General features: G+C 41.2%; 1 protein-coding gene across 3 annotated transcripts in view; it reads left to right on the top strand.

Moving 5' to 3' along the window:
- The window catches only part of OSBPL10 (oxysterol binding protein like 10), an 857,577-nt gene that overhangs the window by 747,087 nt on the left and 83,381 nt on the right, over positions 1–27,109 (top strand). For all 3 annotated transcript variants that reach the window (XM_056520089.1, XM_056520090.1, XM_056520088.1), the window contains one exon: positions 2,193–2,673. In XM_056520089.1, coding sequence (XP_056376064.1) covers positions 2,193–2,673 — 481 coding nt within the window. The remainder of the gene's footprint in view (positions 1–2,192; positions 2,674–27,109) is intronic.

Genomic DNA, 27,109 nt, shown 5'->3' with positions numbered 1-27,109 from the left:
CTATTAACCCTTGCAAAAATGTGAAATTTGGGGGGAAACACACATTTTAGTGAAATTTTATTTTATTTTTTTACATATGAAAAAGTCGTGAAACACATGTGGGGTATTAAGGCTCACTTAATTCCTTGTTACGTTCCTCAAGGGGTCTTGTTTCCAAAATGGTATGGCATGTGTTTTTTTTTTTTTTTTGCTGTTCTGGCACCATAGGGGCTTCCAAAATGCAACATGCCCCCCAAAAACCATTTCAGAAAAACGTACTCTCCAAAATCCCCTTGTCGCTCCTTCGCTTCTGAGCCCTCTACTGCGCCCGCCGAACAATTTACATAGACATATGAGGTATGTCCTTACCTTATATATAAGTATACATTTTATCCTTTTACCCCTTGTAAAATTCAAAAATTGGGTATACAAGAACATGCGAGTGTAAAAAATGAAGATTGTGAATTTTCTCCTTCACTTTCCTGCTATTCCTGTGAAACACCTAAAGGGTTAAAAGGCTGACCGAATATCATTTTGAATATTTTGGGGGGTGCAGTTTTTATAATGTGGTCATTTGTGGGGTATTTCTAAGATGAAGACCCTTCAAATCCACTTCAAACCTGAACTGGTCCCTGAAAAATAGTGAGTTTGGAAATTTTGTGAAAAATTGGAAAATTGCTGCTGAACTTTGAAGCCCTCTGATGTCTTCCAAAAGTAAAAACTTGTCAATTTTATGATGCAAACATAAAGTAGACATATTGTATATGTGAATAAAAAAAATATATATTTTGAATATCCATTTTCCTTACAAGCAGAGAGCTTCAAAGTTAGAAAAATGCAAAATTTAAAAAATTTTCATACAATTTGGGGATTTTTCACCAAGAAAGGATGCAAGTTACCCAAAAATTTTACCACTTTGTTAAAGTAGAATATGTCACGAAAAAACAATCTCGGAATCCGAATGATAACTAAAAGCATTCCAGAGTTATTAATGTTTAAAGTGACAGTGGTCAGATGTTCAACAAATGGCCGGGTCCTAAGGTGTAAAATGGCTGGGTCCTTAAGAGGTTAAGGACACAGCAATTTTTCCTTTTCGCCTTCTAAAATCCATAACTGTTTTATATTTCCATTCTCAGACCCATGTGAGGGCTTGTTTTTTGCCTGACCAGTTGTACTTTGTAATGTTGTCACTTATTTTCTCCTAAAATGTATGGTAAACAAAAAATGTTTTTGTGCAAGGAAATTTAACCGAAAATCATAATTTTGTTAATTTGGGGGGTGTCATTTTTGCACTGTACACTTTACGGTAAAAATGACATGTTTTCTTTATTCTCTGGGTCAATATGATTAAAATGATACCCATGGTTATATACATTTCTATTATTGTACTGCTTTTAAAAAATCTAAAACTTTTTTTTACAAAAGAAGTACGTTTAAAATTGCCCTATTTTGACCACCTCTAGCTTTCTTATTTTTCCGTATTCAGGGATGTGTAAGAACTAATTTTTTGCACCATGATCTGTAGTTTGTTTTAGTTCCACGTTTGTATATGTGACACTTTCATCGCGTTTTTTTTACATTTATGCCGTTCCCCGTTCGCCGTGGGGATCATTAACATTATATTTTTATAGTTCAGACATTTATGCACGCAATGATACCAAATGTTTATTATTTTTTTTTTTTATGCTTTTTTGTATTAATATGGGGAAAACTTTATTGGGGTAGGGGCAGTGCAGAAGACCCCGGGAGACGGACAGAGGCAGGGGAGGGGACCTCTGTCCACCATCTTGGCTGATCTGATCTCCGCTGCAGTGCCACGGGCGATCAGATCAGCCATTTTAAATGACGCAGATGCCGTGATCTCCGTCATTACTGGTGGGTCCGCGGTGGCTGATAGCCGCCGAGACCTGCCAGGAATGAAGCGAGTGCAGCTCTTGTGCTTGCGTCACAGTTGTGCCGTAAATGTACAGCACTGTGTGCTAAGTGATGCTATGCAATGCCGTACATTTACGGTGCATGTCCTTAAGGAGTTAAAGTGATATGCTTTATTATTATGATCATTATTTTTTCTTTTACAGTGTCTGAATCATTACCTTAAGCTCTATTTAAGAAAGCATGTAATTTACAAACATTTGAGATGTGACGTTTTACTCATCTTACGGTATTCATCATATAATTACTAAAGCTTCATATTTCATTTGCTTCCATAACAGGTAGTTCTACCAACCTTTATTTTGGAGAAAAGGTCCCTGCTAGAAATGTATGCAAACTTCATGGCACATCCCGATATGTTTTTGTCCATTGCTGCAGGGACAACCCCCGAGGAACGCATGATCTGTTTTGTGGAATATTACTTGACAGCCTTCCATGAAGGTCGTAAAGGAGCAGTTGCTAAGAAACCCTATAACCCAATTATAGGTGAAACATTTCACTGCAGTTGGGATGTCCCCAGGAATAAAGTGAAACCTTGTAGAATTCATTGTGCCTCTGTACAAGCCAAAGAAATGAACACCACCCAGGGATCTGAAAATGAATCCTACAAAGTGCGTTTTGTGGCTGAACAAGTCTCTCATCACCCTCCTGTTTCCTGTTTTTATTGTGAATGCAAAGAAAAGATGATGTGCGTAAATGCTCATGTATGGACCAAAAGCAAATTTCTTGGAATGTCTGTTGGTGTCTCGATGATCGGAGAAGGTATGTAGCATTACTATGCAAACTTACTTGTTACATATCCTAAGCATAGATTGAAATCTTCAGCATAGACTTTTTAGTTTTTTGTTTTTTTATTCTACCAAAAAGTCTGAAGGTGGTACGGTTATTCTGCAGAGTTTTGTGTCTGGGGTCTTATGGTAGAGCATAAATCAAACACAGTGGCAAGAGGACAGCAAAGGAAAAGGATCATCAGTACACAAAAAGAAATGTGTGGTATTTTACTTTTCTCGTTTCATGTATCAAATGTTATTTGGTGTTCAGTGTTTTTCCTTTCTTTATGGTTATGTATGATTTTCACGTTAAAGGTATGTGTATGCACACCAATCTTGTCCTTCTTTATGCCGCTGTTTTAGATCACTAGTGCGACATGATGAGGTTATGATGCACAGTCCTTACATATCTGCACAAATGCCCCTCTCCAAATGCTGATTTAGCATTGGCACTTGCATGAATCCCCCTGCCTACATGAAGAAGGCATTGGTTCGTAATGGGAGTACCAGTATTGTGACAGCTGCTATATTCTATCTTTAATATCTTTAATAGTTTATAACTATTTTTACACTCATTAACCTTTTGCTGCTGCAAACAGTTTTTCCTGACTGAGTATAAAGCAAAATTCTTTATTCATTAGTCCTACTGTTTTTGTTAAGATCTTCTGTGAAACAATTAGTTCTATCATATTAATATTACTTGAGGATGTCCTATTCTTCATGCTCTTTATACTTTGGATGCCATTAAATGTAATTACTCTATGTTGAACTTAAGTGGAATCTCTTTCAACTCTAAATCAATGAAATATACAGCAAAAGAAGTGATAGCCATAGGCAACATATAGTATAGCCTGGGGGAGAGGGGTCTATTACATTCTCTGCTACCTTCAGCAGGTGAGATAGACAGACATAATGATTTTTACTGGGAGTGTCCCTATTAATACTTAAAACATACCTGTCATTTCAAAGAAGATTTAAAACCTGCATGATTTTGTTAGAGTTACCCTTCAGAATCATAACAATGTGTTTTAGTTCTCTCCCTGCTGTTATCAAGCCCCTCAGAGTCCTCTTCATAGTGCATAGTTATTTCTCTTTCTATCTATTTTAGAGGAGGGGGAGGGCAGAGCCAGGCTGTTTGCCATCAGTACGCACAGGCACTTCTTACAGCATAGCACGTACTTCTCCATTCTATGCAATGACATAGTGCTAGTAAAAGTACACCAGACTGAACAGGCTGGCACTGTGCTGGAGGATACTTTACACACTACAGTACTATAGATGGCATGTGGAGAAAATAGGTTACTGATTACTGGTTTTGCAAGGTGCTGTGTGGGCAGAAAGAAACTGTAGCAGCACAGCAACATTTAGGTTTCACTAAGCACTGACCTTTTGCTTCTGACAAGCTAAAGGGAAGGGAGATGGGATTACATTCAGGAGGCAGAACTGTGTACATACAGTAGTTATAACACAATGGAAAGTTGCCTAGAACTGTATAGGTGTTTAGAGATGAGAAGAAAGCCTTTAATTTCTTCTCATCTCTAAACACCTACAGCTGAGGTGCCTTAGTTGTCAGGATGGATGTCATGCCGTAGGCACGCACTGTAGGGTTCCTCCTCCTCCTCTCCCTGGGAGCTGCGATACTTCCCCAAGCTGGGGAGGGAGAGCACGGGATGGATCGGTCTATGGTGTGTTAAGGTGCCTGACTAATGGTCGCTGGAGAAGAGGAGACAGATTATGGAGGAATGTGAGAAGGGCCATGGTGAAGAGAAGAGCTGCCGGGGAGATGAAGTGGTGAGACTGTGCAAGTTGGAGTATGGTGAGTGATAGGATTGCTGCATCTCTCCCCCTATCTGAAGTTTGAGATGGTCCGTTTCGGGGCTGCGTGGGTGGAGGAGAGACCCCACATGATGAGGCAGTCACGTGGAAAGCTCCTGGTGTGCTGCCGAGGAGTGCATTCAGCAGTGCTGCAACAAACGCCAGCTCCATGACGGACTTCTGCTTTAAAGAAGAGAAGATGGGGAACATCTTATCTGCCCAGAATTTCATCTACTGAACAGCGCCGTATATTGTTGGTATTAAAGGACAACTGCAGCGGAATTACACTTATCCCCGATCCACAGGATAGGGGATAAGTGTTTGATCACGGGGGGTCCAACCGCTGGGACCCCCCTCGATCTCCCTAACGGGGCACCGCCATTAGCACCCATGGTGATGTAGCGTCGACCTAGAGGTCGACGGTGACGCCCCGTCTCCTCCCCGTCCCCATACAGTTCTATGGGGGATGCGGGGAGGCACGAATGCTGCCTCCCCGCCTCTCCCATAGAGATGTATTGAGGAGGCGTGCCGGCCGCAACGTCATGCTGCGGCTGGCATGCCCCCTGCACGGGAGAGCCGCGGCCCAGTACAGGAAATCGCCGGGTGCCCCAGCATTCGGACCCCCTGCGATCAAACATCTATCCCCTATCTTGAGGATAGGGGATAAGTGTTTGTACCGCTGCAGATGTGGAATGCCTCCCAAACCTACACAAAGAAGATCAGATGGGAGCAATTCCCCCAAGCACTCCGTAAAAACAGCATCAGGGAAAATTGAAAAGTACCTTAAGACCCTCACGGTAGCCTTAAATACCAGTAGCAGCATGCATACATATCGATCTTCAAATCAGTTTAAACAAACAAATGCTATACCAAGATAAAGTTATTCAGTCCTGATGCAAGAAGGAGACATGGGAGGAGAGGAGGAGAAGATCCTGGGGTACACCCCTGTATTATGGGTGGCAGTAGGGGGTTGATAGGGGGTGTGAAACTGATGTCAGGAAGAGATCTGCTGGGATGGCAGAATTGTTGGGGGAGGGGGGGACTCCCTGTGTGGAAGTTTTTTATTTTTTATTTTTTCCCTTCTATTTCCTTCTCTGATTTAAATGGCATTTAGGATTATTCTATGGAACGTCCGTGGCATGGGAGAGAGACATAAAAGACGGGCAGTTTTTGACCGCGTGGAAAATTCCTTCCTGCAGTGATAGCCCTGGTTGAAACTCATGTAACGGCTGAGACAGGGCAATCACTGAATAGGAAGTGGGCAAGAATTGTATTACACTCAAAATTTTCCAAATTCTCCTCAGAGGTGTCACTATATTTTCATAGTAGTCTTCCAATTGATATAATTGAAAAAAGCAATTGACCATCGGGGTAGATATGTTTTTGTACACTTTAAATTTAGAGAGCAAATGCTGATATTGATACAAATAGTATGGGATTCCTTTAAAGCCTACACTCGAGAATTACTGTTTAGGTACCGTAAATATTTCAAGAAGAAGGAATTTGGAGAACTGGAAAAAAAAATTGAAGGAGGAAGTTATGGAAGGGGAGAGGGAGTTTGCTAGGAATCCGGTACAAATACAATATGATTGTTTGAAAAAGTCACAATATAATTTTACAAAATTTTTGCAGGAAAAGGCTCAACATAAAGCTTTTTTTCGGGGACAGGAACAGTTTATTGATGGGGCAAAACAAGGCAGTCTGTTAGCCAAATTATTGAGGGTACAAAGGGGTAGTATGGATATTGGAAGTATTCTGATGGCTGGGGTGAAATAGTAACTCTGCCTAAAGAAATATAGTTCTTGAATTTTTTTCTAGCCTATATAAATCAGATATTAAATTCTCTATGAATAAATGTGAGTTATTTATGGGGGGGATAAAGTTAACAAAACTTACAGAATTATTAAGGAATCATCTTGAAAGACCTATGAATCTGGAGGAAGTGAAAGCAGCGCTTGATTCTTTATCTGAAAAGTCAGCTCCCGGTCCAGATGGTATCCCGGTGGAGATATATAAGGAATGGGGGGAAATATTGTTGCCCTCATTATTTTTTTTTTTTAATGAATCCTTTAAGGGTGGCAAACTCCCCCATCTATGATGGAGGCAAATATTACCTTAATTCCTAAGAAAGAACAGTCTATAATAGAGCTCACAGCTTTGAGACCAATCTCATTATTAAACGTGGTAAATATTGGTTGAGGTAATACCTGGACCAATCCGGTTTTATACCAGGTAGGGAAATCCATGATAATATAGCAAAGATTTTGGCCAGTATGCAGATGGAAGGTGATTCCTCCCGTTCTGCCCTGTCATTGGATGCAATGACAGCCTTTCACAGGGTGGAATGGGAGTTTCTATGGCGAGTTATGGACCAGTTTGGGTTTGGTGAAAGATTTATTAGATGGGTGAAATTGTTATACATCGACCCCGTTGCTAGTATAATAATTAATCGAAGATTGACAGATGCTTTCCCACTTTCTTGGGGAACTAGACAATGCTGCACCCTCTCCCCGGCAGTTAGGAAGTCGGTAGATATAAAGTGTTTTCAGTATATAGGGAGAGAATAACAAGATCCTTTTATATGCTGGCGATATGATATTATTTCTAGCTAAACCTAATGATATGATACCAACAGTAATGGAAATTGTCGATGAATTTGTAGAAATATCTGGAATGAAGGTGAATTGGGAGAAATCTTTTCTATTGCCAGTAGTGGAAGGGACAAAAAAAAAAAAAAAAAAATCAGGACATAACATGTTAAAAAAAAGGTGAATTCTTAAAATATTTAGGGATAGAATTACATCAAATAGTAAAACATTAATGAATGCAAATATTAAAACTTTGAAGGAAAAAATCAAGAAAAAAGTTAATATATGGTGTAAATTATCGTTATCACAGGCAGCACTAAAAATTATGTTCTTACCGCAGATTTTCTATGTTATTAGGTCCGCTCCAGTATGTACCGAACTCTTGGTTTAAAGGTCTAGAAGCAATTCTTAATAGATTAATATGGGGAAAAGGTCGAGTAAGAATAAAATACTTAGCTCTTACTCTTCCAGAAGGGAAAGGAGGATGGGCATTACCAATTTTAGATTTTATCTCCTGGCGGCAAAAGTACAGGTTATAAAGCAAATCTTGGAACCTATGATAAACTTTTACTCAAGGGACTATAGAAATATGTTTCAACCGAGGGAGCACTCACCTAAATTTTTCTCAATATTTGAGATATATTATAAAGTTTGGAATGAAATAAAACACAGTTTTGGATGCACGAAGATTTGGGGGAATTATACATTTTGTGAATTTAATAGAGGTTTGGAAAAGCAATTTTGGATTCAAAGTATTGAATTTGTACATCAACTTTATGATCAGGGGGATTTGAGACCCTTTGATTCACTGAGGGTAGAATATCATATTAGGGATGGGAAGGAATTTTTCTACCTTTAATTGAAGGAAGTGGATAGATACACTAGTGATAGAGATAAATTTATTATAGGAACACACAAACTTTCACATAAATTATGCAATCACAGAGCACAATGAAGTCTATATTCCAAGATCAGATTAAAAATAAATGGGAAAGAGATATAGGACCCCTGGAAGGTCCTACATGGGAGAAAGTTCTGAATAATGTCGTGCTGGGGTCTTCAAATAAAAAATTCCAGTATTTACAGTTAAGGTTTGTTTATAGACTATATTATTCCCCAATGTCTCTTGAGTCGATCAGCTGTAGGCAAGACTCCACTTGTCCAAAATGTTCGGAAGATAAAGCACATTTTATACATTTGATATGGAGTTGTAAAAAGGTGAGAGGTTTTTAGGGGCATATAGAGGACTGTCTGCAGAAAAAGTTTGGGTGTTAGGTTGGCAATATTGTTAGATATGAAGGATTTTGGGAGCTTGAAGGATCTCCTGTTGAAAGTAGTAATGCTTGCTAAATACTTGATACTACGGAAATGGTTTGACCCTAACCCCCCATATATTGAACAGTGGCTATGCCTGGTGGATAGGATTAAAAGCTACGAAAGATTTAGAATAGGTAAATCAAAGAATAAGCAAAGAGAATTTGGGAGGGCGTGGGGTAAATGGTAGTGTGGGCAATTATACAGTCATAAACAGGAACTATGGCCAGGAACTTCCCAACCAGTCATGTTTAAATAGCTAATCTGTGTTTTTGTTTTTTTTGTCTCCACACAGGGAGGGGGGAGGGGGTATATGTAATATGTATTATGTGAACCAATTTATACTGTATGAATATTAAAAAAAAAAAAAAAAAGTATGAATATATATATATATATATAAAAAAGATATACCTTTCACATGGCATGGATCCTCTGGAATAGGCAGACAGGCTCATAGATTGCTGGTAGAGAGCCCTGGCTTTTTGTCCCTCTTACACATAGCACTAGCGAAATCCTGCTCCCATATTTGGTATTTCTGTTACTTGAGATGGACTGAGCCTAACAAATAAAGAGCAGATAGCAGTGAAGTGAGACGCCTAGTAGCCAAGCTTTTTTTTTCTAGGGTAAGGAGTCAATTTAAGTAAATGAAGTGATTTAAAAAATATGTTAGGAATCACTAGGGCTATCTATCACTATGAACATGGAGGGAAGTTCCACCTAACAGTCTAACCTGAGGCATTGTTTCCTCTTCCATATCTGTCCACCAACTTAGTATAGAGTTTATTTCATTTAGTTAGACCAGGACTTTCCAAATTGAGTGCCACAAAACACTAGTGTGTCGTTGGCAATCCCCAGGTCTGTCGTTGGCTTGCTGCCTGTTCAAGATCAGCAGCACAGACCACTTTAAATCAGAGAACATTGATGGCTGCTGGGACTGACGAGTCACGCAGAATGGGAGAATGTCCCTTAACAGTGCCGTGCGAAGGACGTTGCTTGTCAGACCCACCGAGACACTGAGCCTGCACCTGAGCCTCCTGGAGAACACTGGGGGACACAGGACAGGTGAGAAGAGGAGAGAGGGGACTGTGTAGCACACTGGTTGTTAAAGGTGGAGAATTGAAATGGCACAGGGGGGGGGGTAAAGGGAAAAATTTTATGGCACAGAGTGAGTGTAGTGGGGGGGACGGGACCTAGTCACCTAGTCACCATTATTTTGCAAAGAAAGCTGTCCCCGCTTTGCACAATTATGTGGCGGAAAGGTTAGGCCGCTCCATGAACTTGTCTGTGTGCAGAACAGTGCATGCCATGGTTGATACATGGAGCAATAGCTACGGCCAGGGGCAATACATGTCCAAAAAAAAAGTTCTGATCCATTACTGTGGTCTCAGTATAATTTCCCAGCCAGGCCAGGCAAAACTCTGCCATCTCATGCTATACACTAGTAACATCAGTCGGCAACCACCTGCTGTGTGATGGATTCTACTAGTAACACCAATCCACCATCACGCTACTTCCAGCCAGGCCTACACATATATAACCCATCATTCACAACAAATGGATAATTTTTTGCACGCTTGGAAAAATCCACTGTATCTTCCCATGCTTCTGTGTGCATATTAACACCGGCAGGCATCTACCGACAACCAGGGAAACTTTATGCCACTTTATTTTGGTGTGAATAAGCCTAAAAAATGGGCAAGCTGTAATAGTTACCATGGGTTACTGCATGTCGTGATAACTGAGCCTAAAAAACTGTTTAAAACTACTTGAATACATTAGCAACAATGTTATACAGGGGTTTAGAGGTGTAAAACCGTGTTATAAACATGCTTAGGGGCTTATTTCATTGCTGGTTCGAGCCGAACCGAACTTATGATTCCCGAAAAGTTTGGCGAGTCTGATGAACCACACTTTTCAAAAGTTTGCTCAAGTTTAATCACTGATCTACTTCTCTGTTCATGCTGTGGTGGTAGTAGAGGCACACTTTGTGAAATAGAAGGCCCTCCAAATTTCAGGTGGCATAGCAAAGGGTCTAAATAGATAGAAAAGGGTCTAAACACAAAGGTGGTGCTGTTTTTGGAAGTAATTAGCACTGTGTTTCTACCCCTGAATAACCTCTTTAGGTGCATGTAAAATTTAATTTTCCCTTTTTGGGAAGTCTGCAAAAACTTGTAAAATTCCTTTTTCACATTCTTATCATAGGGTATTATGTACAGAATGATGTGGGAAGCTTACCTTTTTTTAACTTTAGCTTGCAACATAACAAAATGTGAAAAAAAATAAAAGGGTCTGATGAATTTCTGAATGCACTGTATAGCAGGAATAAAAACTATTCATGAGTACGTTAGAAATGTCAGAATAAGGTGGATTATTTATTAACTAATGAGCAAATATGGCTATACTATATCTTATTACAATGATTAGTTTATATACTAGGTAGGAGTTTTCTTAGGAATGGTAGAGGTTAATGTCAGGATAATCCCATCTCACCATCTCAGGCTTAGTCAGTTCATATAAAATAATGGATTCATCTTGCTTCCTTGTCTTCTTATCCCATCTGGTCAGTTGTCCTAGCGTCTTCATCCACGTGTCTCGTGAGCTTCCTTCCTCCGTGCACTCCTGTTGGCTTTCTCTGGAGCCACTTTTGCTCAGATGATGGGTGTATTTTTGATGACCGAAGGAGTGTTCTTTATAAATGTGGGCGTGTTTATCCTAATTCAGGATGTTTTCCCTATCTATAAATATACATATATGGTTTACCATGTGGGTTGGTTGAATATGTATTAACTTGTGGGTGTATGTATTATGTACTCGTTCCTGATTGGAAATTACCAACCATCCATATATGGCCTTGTTCTTCCTCACACTACATGTGCACTTGAAGTAGAATGACAATGTGTCATAGATTCCATATCTATATATACCATACTGTGATATTCTTGAAACCGCTGCGGGTGAGCTTGTTATTTCAACACGTGGTTACCATAACTTTAATATATATATATATTCAATGATATTGTATATTGAAAAATAAATACATATCATGATATTTACAGAGTGAAGCACTTTAAAATATTTATTTACCAATATGTAGACTGTTACATAGAATTACAATTTGGGTCTAGATTGTTTTATCACTAAATAGTCTTCTGTGTTTTGTCGTAATTTAGACTTATTGCCTCTTTTTACCTTTTGAAAACAATCCTTTTCCGAAAATGCTCAAAAGTTAATTTCTAAGTAAGTAACTGAACACACTAATCAAGAAGAACAGCTTTTCAAATCAGGCATTGTGGAGATTTTCTACCGTTGGTAAATTAGTACTATAGGTTTTTATGGCTATGTGTATTACATTTATAGAAAGGTTAAAAATAACTTGAAGCTATTTAGACGCTAAACATTTACTGTTAAAAAACAAATAAAAACAAAGCAAAAAGTAAAGATGTTTTTTTTTATCATTCAAAGTAAAGATGGTGGTTTTTGATAGCATTTATTGGTTTTTGTCAGACTCAGACTAATGTCAAAACACATTTGTCAATTTAAAAAAAAAAAAGACATATTTACAGTCAAGAGAAATGCAAAAAGAAAAATGAAAACAAGGGTAAGAAAGAAATAAACTAAAGATATGGATACTCTAAAGGGTTATATTTTATTTTTATCAGAGCAAAAGTCAGTGCTATTTTTTTTAAATGGGTGATAGCTGTTATATGCTATACCAATGCATTTTATCATAATTTTTTTCTTTATACACCTTTGTTCTTTTGTACAGTTAATTATGCTTAGTGTTGGGTTTTTGTTGCAAATAATGTAGGTTATGAATATTACATATTAAGCCTAGGTTTACACAAAGTTTTTCAGAGAAAATCTTTAAAGAGTAGCTATCATAAACTGATCTGTCCCTAAAACCCTCCAGCATATGTCCCTGACTATCCTTGACACTAATCCCGGCATTTATTTTGTCTAAACCCCCCCCCCCCCCCCACCCTTTGTACCTTTTTTCAGGCTTATCAGCCTGCATAGTCATCAGGGGTTCAGTGAGGGAGGAAGTGGGTGTGGCCCGGCAGGCATCATGTGATGCTTCCCAGGGCTGGCTTCTGCCCTTCTTCCTGTATGCTGTGCTCCGTCTCGGGAGCGGGCATACAGGCTGAGTACAGGGCAGGGACGGCAGCTTCTGTGTCTCCTCCTCTATGTTTGGCATTGCACATATCATACATAGTGGAAGAATGTCGGAGTACAGAGCTGCCGTGCCCTGCAGGAAGAAAGTAAAAACATGGTGGGTTCACAATTTGTAATAGTATACAGTACATTTATACTTTGGATGGAATAAATTCTCTATTTTCATCATTATTTATACTGTATTGCTGCGGTTTTACCTAGTAAGCTTATGTAGAAGGTAAAACTGCAGCCTTACAGTATAGATGGTGATAACAGTGAATTTTTTTCATCCAAAAATATGCATAATAATTAGAACCTGATAATGAGCGTGCATACCATGCTGGCTTATTACATGTATTGAGCTAGCATACTATGCACGCTCAATATCATGTAATGAGCCAGCATGCTATGCAAGCTCATTATCAGGTATTGAGCCTCCATGGTATGCACGCTCATTTTCATGTATTGAGCCAACATGCTATGCACGCTCAATACATGAAAATGAGCGTGCATACCATGCTGGCTCAATACCTGATATTGAGTGTGCATAGTATACTGGCTCAATACATGATATTGAGCGTGTATAGCATGCTGGCTCAATACATGAAATGAGCCAGCATGCTATGCACGCTCAATACCATGTAGTGAGCCAACATGCTATGCACGCTCAATACCATGTAGTGAGCCAGCATGCTATGCATGCTCAATATCAGCTATTGAGCCAGCATGCTATGCACGCTCAACATCATGTAATGAGCCAGCATAGTATGCACGCTCATCACCAGGTATTGAGCCAGCATGGTATGCACGCTCATTATCAGGTATTGAGCCAGCATGGTATGCACGCTCAATACCATGTAGTGAGCCAGCATGCTATGCATGCTCAATATCAGCTATTGAGCCAGCATGCTATGCACGCTCAACATCATGTAATGAGCCAGCATAGTATGCACGCTCATTATCAGGTATTGAGCCAGCATGGTATGCACGCTCATTATCAGGTATTGAGCCAGCATGGTATGCACGCTCATTTTCATGTATTGAACAAGCATGCTATGTACGCTCAATACATGAAAAAGAGTGTACATACCATGCTGGCTCATTACATGAAATTGAGCGTGCATACCATGCTGCCTCAATACCTGATAATGAGCGTGCATTCCATGCTGGCTCAATACCTGATATTGAGCGTGCATAGTATGCTGGCTCAATACATGCATAACATGCTGGCTCAATAGCTGATATTGAGCGTGCATAGCTTGCTGGCTCAATACCTGATAATGAGCGTGCATAGCATGCTGGCTCATTACATGTAATGAGCCAGCAAGCTATGCATGCTCAATACCATGTTTTGAGCCAGAATGCTATGCACGCTCAATATCAACTATTGAGCTAGCAAGGTGTACATGTCTTGAGCCAGCATGCTATGCACGCTCTATATAATGTAATGAGCCAGCATAGTATTATCATTATTAGGTATTGAGCCAGCAAGGTATGCATGCTCATTATCATTTATTGAGCCAGCATGGTATGCACGCTCATTTTCATATATTGAACCAGCATGCTATGCACGCTCAATACATGAAAAAGAGCGTGCATACCATGCTGGCTCAATACCTGATATTGAGCGTACATACTATGTTCGCTCATTACGTGTATTGAGCCAGCATGCTATGCACGTTCAATATCATGTAATGACCCAGCATGCTATGCACGCTCAATACAGGAAAATAAACGTGCATAGTATGCTTGCTCAATTCCTGATAATGAGCGTGCATACCATGCTGGCTCATTAAATGAAAATGGGCGTGCATACCATGCTGGCTCAATACCTGATAATGAGCGTGCATGGCATGCTGGATCAATACATGCATAACATGCTGGCTTAATAGCTGATATTGAGCGTGCATAGCATGCTGGCTCAGTACATGATATTGAGCGTGCATAGCATGCTGGCTTATTACATGTATTGAGCCAGCATGGTATGCACACTCAATATCAGCTATTGAGCCAGCATGGTATGCACGCTCATTTTCATGTATTGAGCCAGCATGCTATGCATGCTCAATATATGAAAATGAGCATGCATACCATGCTTGCTCAACACCTGATATTCAGCGTGCATAGCATGCTGGCTCAATGCATCATATTGAGCATGCATAACATGCTGGCTCATTACATGTATTGAGCCAGCATGCTATGCATGCTCAATATCAGCTATTGAGCCAGCATGCTATGCATGCTCAATACATGTAAATGAGTGTGCATAGCATGCTTGCTCAACTACTGTTAATGAGAGAGCATACCAAGCTGGCTCAATACATGAAAATGAGCGTTCATTGCATGCTGGCTCAGTACCTGATAATGAGCGTGCATACCAAGCTGGCTCATTACATGTATTGAGCCAGCATGCTATGCTCAATATCATGTAATGAGCTAGCATGGTATGCATGCTTATCATATATTGAGACAGCAAGCTATGCAAGCTCAATACATGAAATTGAGCGTGCATACCATGCTGTTTCAATACCTGATATTGAGCGTGCATAGTATGCTGGCTAATTACATGAAAATGAGTGTGCATACCATGCTGGCTCAATATATGTATATATGTATAGATATACAGATAGATATGCACACATATATATATATTGATATATACATTTATAGATACATATATAAATCATTATATATATATATATATATATATATATATATATACATATATATATATACACACATATATATATACACACACACACATATATATATATATATATATACATATACATATATATATATATATATATATATATAAATATATATATATATATATATACAGTACAGACCAAAAGTTTGGACACACCTTCTCATTCAAAGAGTTTTCTTTATTTTCATGACTATGAAAATTGTAGATTCACACTGAAGGCATCAAAACTATAAATTAACACATGTGGAATTATAGACATAACAAAAAAGTGTGAAGCAACTGAAAATATGTCATATTCTAGGTGGAAAGTGTCCCCAAGTGCAGTCACAAAAACCATCAAGAGCTACAAAGAAACTGGCTAACATGCGGACCGTCCCAGGAAAGGAAGACTAAGAGTCACCTCTTCTGCGGAGGATAAGTTCATCCTAGACACCAGCCTCAGAAATAGCAGGTTAACAACAGCTCAGATTAGAGACCAGGTCAATGCCACACAGAGTTCTAGAAGCAGACACATCTCTAGAACAACTGTTAAGAGGAGACTGTGTGAATCAGGCCTTCATGGTAGAATATCTGCTAGGAAACCACTGCTAAGGACAGGCAACAAGCAGAAGAGACTTGTTTGGGCTAAAGAACACAAGGAATGGACATTAGACCAGTGGAAATCTGTGCTTTGGTCTGATGAGTCCAAATTTGAGATCTTTGGTTCCAACCACTGTGTCTTTGTGCAATGCAGAAAAGATGAACGGATGGACTCTACATGCCTGATTCCCACCGTGAAGCATGGAGGAGGAGGTGTGATGGTGTGGGGGTGCTTTGCTTGTGACACTGTTGGGGATTTATTCAAAATTGAAGGCATGCTGAACATTCATCCAGTTTGCGTTTAGTTGGACCATCATTTATTTTTCAACAGGACAATGACCCCAAACACACCTCCAGGCTGTGTAAGGGCTATTTGATCAAGCAGGAGAGTTATGGGGTGCTGTGCCAGATGACCTGGCCTCCACAGTCACCAGACCTGAACCCAATGAAGGCAAAAGGGCCAACAAGTGCTAAGCATCTCTGGGAACTCCTTCAGGACTGTTGGAAGACCATTTCAGGTGACTACCTCTTGAAGCTCATCAAGAGAATGCCAAGAGTGTTCAAAGCAGTAATCAAAGCAAAAGGTGGCTACTTTGAAGAACCTAGAATATGGCATATTTTCACACTTTTTTGTTATGTCTATAATTCCACATGTGTTAATTCATAGTTTTGAATACTGCTAGGAGAAATCAGAACTGGGCACTGCTAGCGGACAGATGCAATTAGGTATACACGTATATCAATGTCTGTATGGCATCAGGGGTGGGACAGAGTGGAAGGAAATCAGAGTGGTGCTAACACGTCCAGAAAGAACACTGTAAACTTAATGTAGAAGAAAAAGAGAAACGGAGCAACACACCTGGATGACTTGCTAGTGAAGATTTATTCTATTTTCATAACCGGCAGGTTACAAAGTCCCAACACCTCTACACCAAGCTGGAGCGGCAGGAGCCACACACTGGGTCCAGGTGTGTGGCTCCTGCCACTCCAGCTCTGCTTGGTGTAGAGGTGTTGGGACTTTGTAACCTGCCGGTTATGAAAATAGAATAAATCTTCACTAGCAAGTCATCCAGGTGTGTTGCTCCGTTTCTATTTTTCATTTAATTCATAGTTTTGATGCCTTCAGTGTGAATCTATAATTTTCATAGTCATGAAAATAAAAAAAAGTTGTGTCCAAACTTTAGGTCAGTACTGTGTGTGTGTGTGTATATATATATATATATATATATATATATATATATATATACACAGTAACCCCCGACATGCGATGGCCCCGACATATGATCGCACATGTCAGTATCGACATACGATGCTTTTATATGTCGGGGCCATCGCATTAACTGCTATCAGACAGCGCAAAATGCTTAAGCTGCTGTCTGATAGCAGTGTAAGCATCCCGGACAGGTTCACTTACCTATCCCCGCTGTTCCGGGTCCACTTCGCGATCCTCCGCATCTTCTCCGGGGTCCGGGCCTCGCTTTCCGGCGTCGTTATTACGTCGTGCGCACGCCGTCCTGGCGCAACAACGTAATAACGTCACCAGAAAGCAAGGCGGAAGAAGCCGGAGGATCCCGAAGAAGACGCCGAAGCAGCGGGACAGCATCGGGAGAAAGGCAGTGTGATACTGCCGAAACGTTGTATCTGGATATGGGACATTAAACTGCACTTTATTTGAACACTACTCGGTGTGCTGCCTTATACCTGCATTGGATATCTAATTTTACCTTTAACTACCCCCATTTGTGAGGGTCAAGGTTTTTGTTTAAAGTCCCATGCAAATCAATGGGAAATGTATGTTCTCGCATAACTTCAGTATGGCTGGAGATATTTCAATACCTGGTACACATATTACAGGTCAGGAGAGGAGGTCGAGATTTGAGGACGGAAAAGGAGGATGGGATAGGAGGTCGGGATAGGAGGACGGGATAGGAGGTCGAGATAGGAGGTCGGGATAGGAGGTCGAAATAGGAGGACAGTTTATGAGAAAGGGATACGAGGTCGAGATCGGAGGATGGGATAGGAGGTTGAGTTAGGAGGACGGGATAGGAAGACGAGATTGGAGGACGAGATAGGAGGACGGGATAGGAAGACGGGATAGGAAGACGAGATAGGAAGACAGTATAGGAGAACAGGATAGGAGGCCGAGATAGGAGGATGAGATAGAAGGATGGGATAGGAGGTCGGGATACGAGGACGGGATAGGAGGTCAAGATAAGAGGATGGGATAAGAGGTCGGGATAGGAGGCCGGGATAGGAAGTCGGGATATGAGTATATGATATGGGGTTGGGATATGACAACAATATATGAGGACGGGGTATGAAGTCAAAAGCTTCCTCCTTTGTTTATTTTCCTCCCCAAAAAGGATTAGGAAGGAAAAAACGGGCAATGCCGGGTACTCAGCTAGTATATATATTAATAAATGAGATTATACTTACCTAAATATGATTATTCCTCCGATGGTGGTGTGGTGCAGATTTCTCCTCTCTCCGTCCCCCCTCTCTCTCTCACAATCTATACTGCAGCTCGAGTTGCAATGAGTAGAAGGGGGAGATGCAGGGGGCGGGGATATGTAAATTAGGCACACCGGGCGCACACGAGCACTGTGCTCGCTTTCTGCCTGTTTCAAATACAGGCAGAGAGCGAGCGCTTTTCGGACCACGCTGGACCACGCTGCCTGGCCAGCAGTGGTCCGAATGTGCCCTGCATGAGGGGGGGGGGGGGGGCAATGCTTCCTGGACCATGTAGGGTGACACCTAGATGCCAGGATTACAAATGTAAAAAAAAGTATGAAAGGTACTTTTTTTTTTTATAAAATATATTACAAACATTGTTATTTCTGCATAATCTATATTATATTAAAAGTAATGTTTAATGAGAGTACCATTTTAATGCAAAGTTTTTCAGATTTTACTGTGTTTTCCACCCACTCCTGGTTTTGTCTAAAAATATATAAAGATACCAAATTCAAAAGAACACAAAATCACTGAATCACAACTATTAGATTGAATGAAGTTTAATTTTTCTTTGCTCATAGATAAAAATAAACCCACACAAATGAGCCTTAAAATAGAGTAGAGGAGAAAGATAAACAATAATGGGAGGTACGGAGACAGCAAGGAGAAGGGGTAGAAACAATAGAGGAAAAAAGTTGAAGTGCACTCTATGGCCCTGATTTACTATTGTAAACCCGGGTTGTGCACCAGAAAATTCTGTCTGTGCCGGAATTTGCGCCAGAATTCTGTCTGCGCCGGAAATTAAAAACCCGACCAACTCTCCATTTTGCTGAGAAAACCTGAAAAAGGGTCGTGTTTATTGGGGGAAAGGGGGCGTGGTCACAGAAAAGGGGCGTGTTCCCGACATTTTCACAAAAAAACTAAATATATACCAAGGTTTTACAGAAAATGTGGTGAATTGGAGCTAAGGAAAACCCTACAGATCAGAGCATGTGTAAAAAAAAAAAAAAAAATGTAGGGAAAGCTTAGTAAATACGGTGGGAAAAAAATTGTAGAGAATTAAAACCCACAAAGTAAACTACACTCCACTCTTAGTAAATCAGGGTATATATCTCAAACCAGACCCACCCTTTTAAGGAACCCGCCTCCTGAACAGGTTAGCCCTAACCACGATGATGGTCCATAACTTGTGATAAATGAGGGATAACAAAACAAATGAGGAGGTATACCCTACTGCTACACAGTATAGAATGGACACACATGAATCCTGACATATATACACACCTGGGGGGACATTTATCATAAGGTGTCTATTGTAGACACAGATCTACCCCTTTACACTGCTTGTCTAATTTACACTCTTGCTGAAAATTTACAAAAGTTGCACACATCCTTTAATAAATTTTGCACAAATATAGAAATGTCCCCCACCCTCGCTCTACTGTGCACTCATTCTCAACCTCACACTTCCCATACCTGTGGCATTTTCCCTCTGTACACTGCTCACATAGCTAGAAGTACACAGAATGTCTGGGTTTAAAAAATATGTAATTTTACTAAACAATCTGTCCCCTTACCTCTATATCCATTTTTATCAACGAGAATGCCTCCAAGTGTTGCAAAACTTGGCATGCTGGGAGTTGCAGTTTTGCAACAGCTGGAGGCACCTTGGTTGGTAAGCACTGTATACATGTACCAGAGCGGAGTGTGTGATCATGTACATGTAGCAGAAATTAGTGTGCAGCATGTGTATGGAACAGAGCTGAATGTGTGATTATGTGTATGTATGACCATGCACACACTCAGCTCTGCTGCATACACGTGATCACTCATTCATCTCTGCTGCATACACACAGTCACACACTCAGTTCTGCTGCATACACACAATCACACACTCAGTTATATTGCATATACACATGATCACACACTCTGCTCTGCTGCATACACACAAACATTCAGCTCTGCTGCATACACAGTCTCACACTCAGCTCTGCTGCATACACACAATCACACACTCAGCTCTACTGCATACACACAATCACTCACTCAGCTCTGCTGCACACACACAATCACACACTCAGCTCTGCTGCATACACACAATTACACACTCAGCTCTGCTGCATTTACACATACACATATATACATACACCTATCAGCCTTCCACCTTCTCCCTCCCTGCACATACAGTGGTATTCTTAACTGTAGGGTCACCATGGTTACACTTTAAACAGGTGGAATCTCCTGCACTCATCAAGATCAGCAGGAGTTTGAATTTTACACAGTTCTCCAGATCTACAGTCTGTACATATCTGAGTCTAATCTAGCACTTTAAGTGTCCTCCTTGATGGTTTATGTTTGCGCACTAAAATCAGGACTTGCGCAAAATTTGTGCATGTAAAGAGAAAAGACTCAGTTGATAAATCGATGTCCACCACATAATTAGCTCTACCGTACATGATTTAGAATTCAACTTGTAAAGTTCTATAAAAAATGACGCAAAATAAAAAACATGCAAAAAAACGGAATTGCACAATAAAGACAGTGAAAACGGTTTATATATAATGATAAATGTCCCCCCTGGTGTTTATTAGTCCAGGCCCTTAAGATTACGAGTTACCAAGGTGCTAAACAGGCTGTATATTGATTCCACAAACCATTTATACAACAAATAAAGGACAACAACATCCTACCATTTATTGTGCTTCTGATATTAACATGAGTCAAAATAAACCAGCAGCATTAGAAAGAGAAATTGCAAGTCTGGATAGCTAACTATGGACACTTTTAACATATGGACCTAATGTTCATAATAACCAATAATCCTTTATATAACCAGTAAGCCTTTATATACCAAAATGATAATCACCGGTACACTCAGTGGGGGGAATTTATTATTTGTCTATTGTAGACACAGTTCTACCCCTTTACACTGCTTGTCTATTGTACACTCTTGCTCAGAATTTACAAAGGCTGTGCACTCCTTTGATAAATCAGTGCAAATATAGAAACGCCCCTCGCTCTACCATACACTCCTTCTCTACCTCAGAGGAACAGTGGACACAGGGATGTTGTTCTATTGCTTTGAGGCCAGGATTCCATTGAGGTTTTTTGTCCATCAGCAAAAACACCAGAAAAACGGTCACAGCTTTTTCCTGTGTTTTGTCAGCATTTCTTGTGTTTTTTACTTGCGTTTTTGCTGGTGTGTGGAAACAAAAAAATTTACTAAACTGTTTGTTGTTTTTTTTTCTACGAAATTTAGATACGTGAATGCGGAAGACTTTGTCAGATTTGGTGGATTGCGACGATGAACAGTGTTTTTTTTAAATGTTAATAAAAGGGTTAACGAGGGCTGAGGGGGAGTTTTTCTTTAAATAAAACATTTTTTTCAATGTGTTGTGATTTTTATAATTGAATTTTCAGGCTTAGTAGTGGAAGGAGTCTTGTAGACAGAATCCATTACTAAGCCGGGGCTTATAATTAGCCCCCAAAACAGCTAGCGCTAACCCCCAATTTTACCCTGGTACCCACCGCCACAGGGGTGCCAGGAAGAGCCGGTACCAACAGGCCCAGAGCATCAAAAATGGTGCTCCTGGGCCTAGGTGGTAACAGGCTGGCGTTATTTAGGCTGGGGAGGGCTAATAACAATGATCCTCGCCCACTCTGGTAACGTCAGGCTGTTGCTGCTTGGTTGGCATCTGGCTGATACTGAAAAAATTAGGGAACCACAGACTTTTTTTTTTTTTTTATTTATAAAAAAAACAAAACGCATAGGGTTCCCCCTATTTTCAGTATCAGCCAGATACCAACAATGGCGAGGACCATTGTTACTAGCCCTCCCCAGCCTAAATAACGCCAGCCTGTTACTGCCTAGGCCCAGGAGTGCCATTTTTGACGCTCCGGGCCTGTTGGTACCGGCTTTTCCCGGCACCCCTGTGGCGGTGGGTACCGGGGTAATAATTGGGGGTTAGCGCTAGCTGATTTTGGTGCAAACGCTAAGCCCCAACTTGGCAATTGATTCTGTCTATAAGATGGATTCCACTACTAAGCCTGAAAATTCAATTATAAAAAACACGACACATAATAAAAAAAAATTATTTAAAAAAAGAACTACCCCACAGCCCTCGTCAACCATTTTATTGAAATAAAAAAAAAATGCTGGTAATCGTCGCAGTCCACCGAATCTGACGTAGTCCTCCGCATTCACGTATCTGAAAACAAGAAATATGGGTTAGTACATTTTTTGCGCTCTCCCCTCGGAAGAGCGCACATAATGCAGCGTGTTCCTAAACAGGGAGCCTCCAATTGTTGCTAAACTACAGCTCCCATCATGGGGGGCTGTAGTTAAGCAACAGCTGGAGTCTCCCTGTTTGGGAACACACTGCATAATGTCAACAGAGATCTGTCCCTCTGCCCTTGGACTACTACTCCTATCATGGGACAGAGTCTGTCCCATGATGGGATTAGTTGTAGTACCGCAGCGCTGCTGAGGGATGGCACATGCACTTTTAGGACTATGACTCCCATCATGGACAAACTTTGTTCATGATGGGAGTTGTAGTCCAGGGGCTGAGGTGCAGATTGCACCGGGTCATTCTGCAGAGACTCACTGCGATCCGCATTTAAGTTAGGAAGCCGGCGGTACATGTGGCTACATTGCGCTGCCCGCGGCTTCTATATACACTGTCATAATTCATAATCCCCACCGGGAGCTCTGATTGGTTAATAGGTATTCACCAATCATGGCTCCCGTGTTCCGGCGGCGGCGATTATGAATTATGACAGCTGTATATAGAAGCCGCTATATAGACGCATGTACCGCCGCTTTGTATAGTTAATAAATGCGGATCGCAGTGGATCTCCAGAGAATGATCTGCTGCGATTCGCATTTAAGTTAGCAAGCCGGGCGGTACATGCGGCTTCTGCCCGCAGCTTCTATATAAACTGTCATAATTCATAATCGCCACCGCTGGAACACGGGAGCTCTGATTGGTGAATACCTATTGACCAATCAGAGCTCCCATCTCCCGGCGGGGATTATGAATTATGTCAGTGTATATAGAAGCTGGCGAGCAGGGCGATGTAGACGCATGTACCGCCTGGCTTGTTAACTTACATGCGGATCGCAGCAGGTCTCTGCAGAATGATCTGCTGTGATCTGCACCTCAGCCCCTGGACTACAACTCCCATCATGGGAAGAGTCTGTCCATGATGGGAGTAGTAGTCCTATAAAGTTCTGCAGCCGGGGGATGTGCAAGTGCCATCCCTCAGCGCTGCGGTACTACAACTACTCCCATCATGGGACGGACTCATGATAGGAGTAGTAGTCCAAGGGCAGAGGGGCAGTTCACAGCAGATCATTCTCCAGAAACCTGCATTTATTAACTATACAAGCCAGTGGTACATGCGGCTACACTGCACTGCCCACCAGCTCCTATATACAGTTTTTATAATTCATAATCCCCGCTAGAAGAGGGGAGCTCTGATTGGTGGATAGCTATTGACCAATCAGAGCTCCTGTATCCCGGCGGTGGGGATTATGAATTATGACAGTGTTTATAGGAGTCAGTGGCAGCGCAGTGTAGACGCATGTACCACTGGCTTTTTAAGTTAATAAATGCGGATCGCAGCGGGTCTCTGCAGAATGACCTGCTGCGATCTGCACCTCAGCCCCTGGACTACAACGCCTATCATGGGCAGAGTCTTTCCATGATGGGAATAGCAGTCCTTACTGTCCCAAAATAGACACTTTGGTACGTGCCCTCCGAGGTGGTGTATATTTGCGCAAGAAAAGTGCTTTTGCAAATTTTTTTGGGCGTAAAAAAGAAAAAAAAAACGCAGTTAATAAATTCAATTCTACAGTAGAAAGTGCTCTATGGTAAACTTAACCATAGACATGGCCATGAAAAATGTTATCAGATTTAGCGCAAAAAATATGCGCAAAAAACCGCCTGCGCAAATTTTTGCGTAAAAAAATACACCAAAAAAAGCTCTATATACAATGATAAATTCCCCCCAGTGTGTTTAATGGCAAACTGTCTCTAATTCTTTTCTGTCTCTAGTTCCAATATAGGAGTCGCCTCCATACTGCAGGTTTCTGCCTCCACTGGTTCTGCAAGAGATGATAGATGTGGTCTACAAGCATTATAAAAATTACGTTTTATTATCTCTTACATTGACATGGAACAGAGGTTGTGATTCTGTGATTTTGTGTTCTTTGGTTAAAACCTCATGACTTATATCCATTTGAAAGGGGACTCTCCCTTAATAAATTGGTTTGATTTCGGTGATTTACAGATACAAAAGAAACAATTCACATAGAAGATTATCCAAAAAGGTGGCATAGCGCCCAAAACTGTAAAGGTATCAAATACTAAATAAACTGACACAGTTAGTAAATACGGAACAAGTCAAAGAGACCGGGAAAGAGAAGAATAGAAACTGGGGGAAAGAAAGAAGAGATGTGAGAGGAGAAGTAACTGCATAAGCAAGTCAAGCCACGCAATAAGGAAGACATATGCAGGCAACACATGTTTAATACCAGGGCCGTCATCAGGGGGTGTTACAGCTGGTACCCCATTAAGGGGTCCAGGCCCCCTATGGCTGCACCCTGTGGCCTGTAACTCCCATGCGAGGAACTGTGGTGACTGGGCCCAGAGGTGAAGGGGAGGCTGCCAGGGGATCCGGGACATCTGTCCCGAATCCCTGAACGGCAGCAACTTTCAAGTGTGCCACAGCGGCGGCTTATGTGACAGGAAGGAGCCAACGGGAGCAGATTGATCTATGGGCACTGTAGGGGGCATAATGATCTATGCAGCAATCTAAGGGGGGGGAATTATCTATGTAGCAATGAAAGGGGGCATTATGGTCTATGTGGCAATGTAAGGGGACATAATGATCTATGGGGCAATGTAAGGGAGCATTGGAATCTATGGGGGCAATGTAAGGGGGCATAAGAATCTATGTGGGCAATGTAGGGGGGCAATGTTTGGGGCCTAATACTCTATGCTGGCAATGTTTGGGCCCTAATACTTTATGGGGGCAATGTTTCTGACCTGCTACATTATGGTGGAAATTTGATTGGGGCCCCACAATTACCTTGTGGTGGTCCTGATCAGCAACCTTCACCAACCACTTTCACACAGTGACTGACTTTAGGCCCAGCAACAAACTTTGATTGCGGTATCTAAAGGGTTAATACCTGGCTGACAATTACAGCTTGGTACAGAACTTGATAATAAGAGATGAGCGAACTTTTAGAAAAATTCGATTTGGCCGATTCGCCAAATTTTTCGAAAATTTATTTGCGGTGAATCTATGTGAAAAATGGCTATTTCTGGCCTACAGAGAGACTCAATATGGGTGTAGAACACTTTGCTGTGTTCTAATACGCATATGGAGTGTGCTGGGGTAGTGAAATAAGGGCTGGTTCACATCACGTTTTCTTACATACGGGAGCGCATACGGCAGGGGAGAGCTAAAACCTCGCGCTCCCATATGCCTTCGTATGCGCTCCCGTATGTAATTAATTTCAATGAACCGTCCGGAGTGAAACGTTCGGTCCGGTCGGCTCATTTTTGCGCCGTATGCGCTTTTTCCCCTGACTTAAAACCGTGGTCAACCATGGTTTTAGGTTCGGTTGTAAAAGCTCATAGAAAAATTAGCCGACCGGACGTTTCACTCCGGCCGCATACGGGAGCTCATAGGGGAGCACAAGGTTTTAGCTCTCCCCTGCCGTATGGGCTCCCGTATGGGAGAAAACGTGATGTGAACTCAGCCTAATACTGTTATTCAGAATAACATGCAGATTATCAGCATCGCTTTTAGAATCACTGACGCAGAGCGGCAAAATGACAGAACCTGGAGGTGGCATCAGTATGAGGAGACCATATAGTGGCTGAATGACACAGCGTGGAGGTTTTGGCAGCATGGAGAGACCATATAGTGGCTGAATGACACAGTGCAGAGGTGTTGGCAGCATGAGGAGACCATATAGTGGCTGAATGACACAGTGTGGAGGTGTTGGCAGCATGAGGAGACCATATAGTATCTGAATGGCACATCCAGGAGTTGGCAGCAGCATGAGTAGACACTAGGCCTTCACAATCCCTAAGATTACAAGATGAATTCTGAAATTTAAACCGAAGATTTTGGGTAGCTAGTACTACCATAACAACATTTTTATTCTCAGTCCCAGCAGCATCAGTAAACCATTTATTGCCTGAATGGCACAGCCTGGAGTTGGCTGAAGCATGAGGAGACCATATAGTGTCTTAATGGCACAGCCTGGAGTTGGTGGTAGATGAGGAGACAATACGGCCTCACAATCTCTAATATTAAAAGATGAATTTTGAAATTTCAATTGAAGATGTATGGTACCTAGTGCTACTATAAACATATATAGGTAATGTCCTAGGCTCAGCAGCATCACTAAATACAAGAGCAGGCAGCAGCATGAGTACACAAGAGGGATTCACAACCCCTAACATTAAAAGGTGAATGTTAAAATCTCTATTGAAGATGCATGTTAGCTAGTGCTACCATCCAAAAATGTAAGGCCCAAGCCCAGCAGCATCAGCCAAGTAGTTCCTTAAACACACAGTCAGGAGCAGGCATCAGTAGTACACCCGAGGGTTTCATAACCCCTTACATTGAAAGATCAATGTTGAAATTTCTATTAAGTATGTATTTAGCTTGTGCTAAACATCCAAAAATTTATGTCCCAAGCCCAGAAGCATCAATAAGCCAAGTAGTTCCTGAAACACACAGTCAGGAGCAGGCATCAGTAGTACACCCGAGGGTTTCATAACCCCTTACAT

This window comes from Hyla sarda, chromosome 5 (genome assembly GCF_029499605.1).
Source record: "Hyla sarda isolate aHylSar1 chromosome 5, aHylSar1.hap1, whole genome shotgun sequence".
In the NCBI taxonomy this organism is placed as follows: Eukaryota; Metazoa; Chordata; class Amphibia; order Anura; family Hylidae; genus Hyla; species Hyla sarda.
This window is presented reverse-complemented; position numbering and strand designations above follow the sequence as displayed.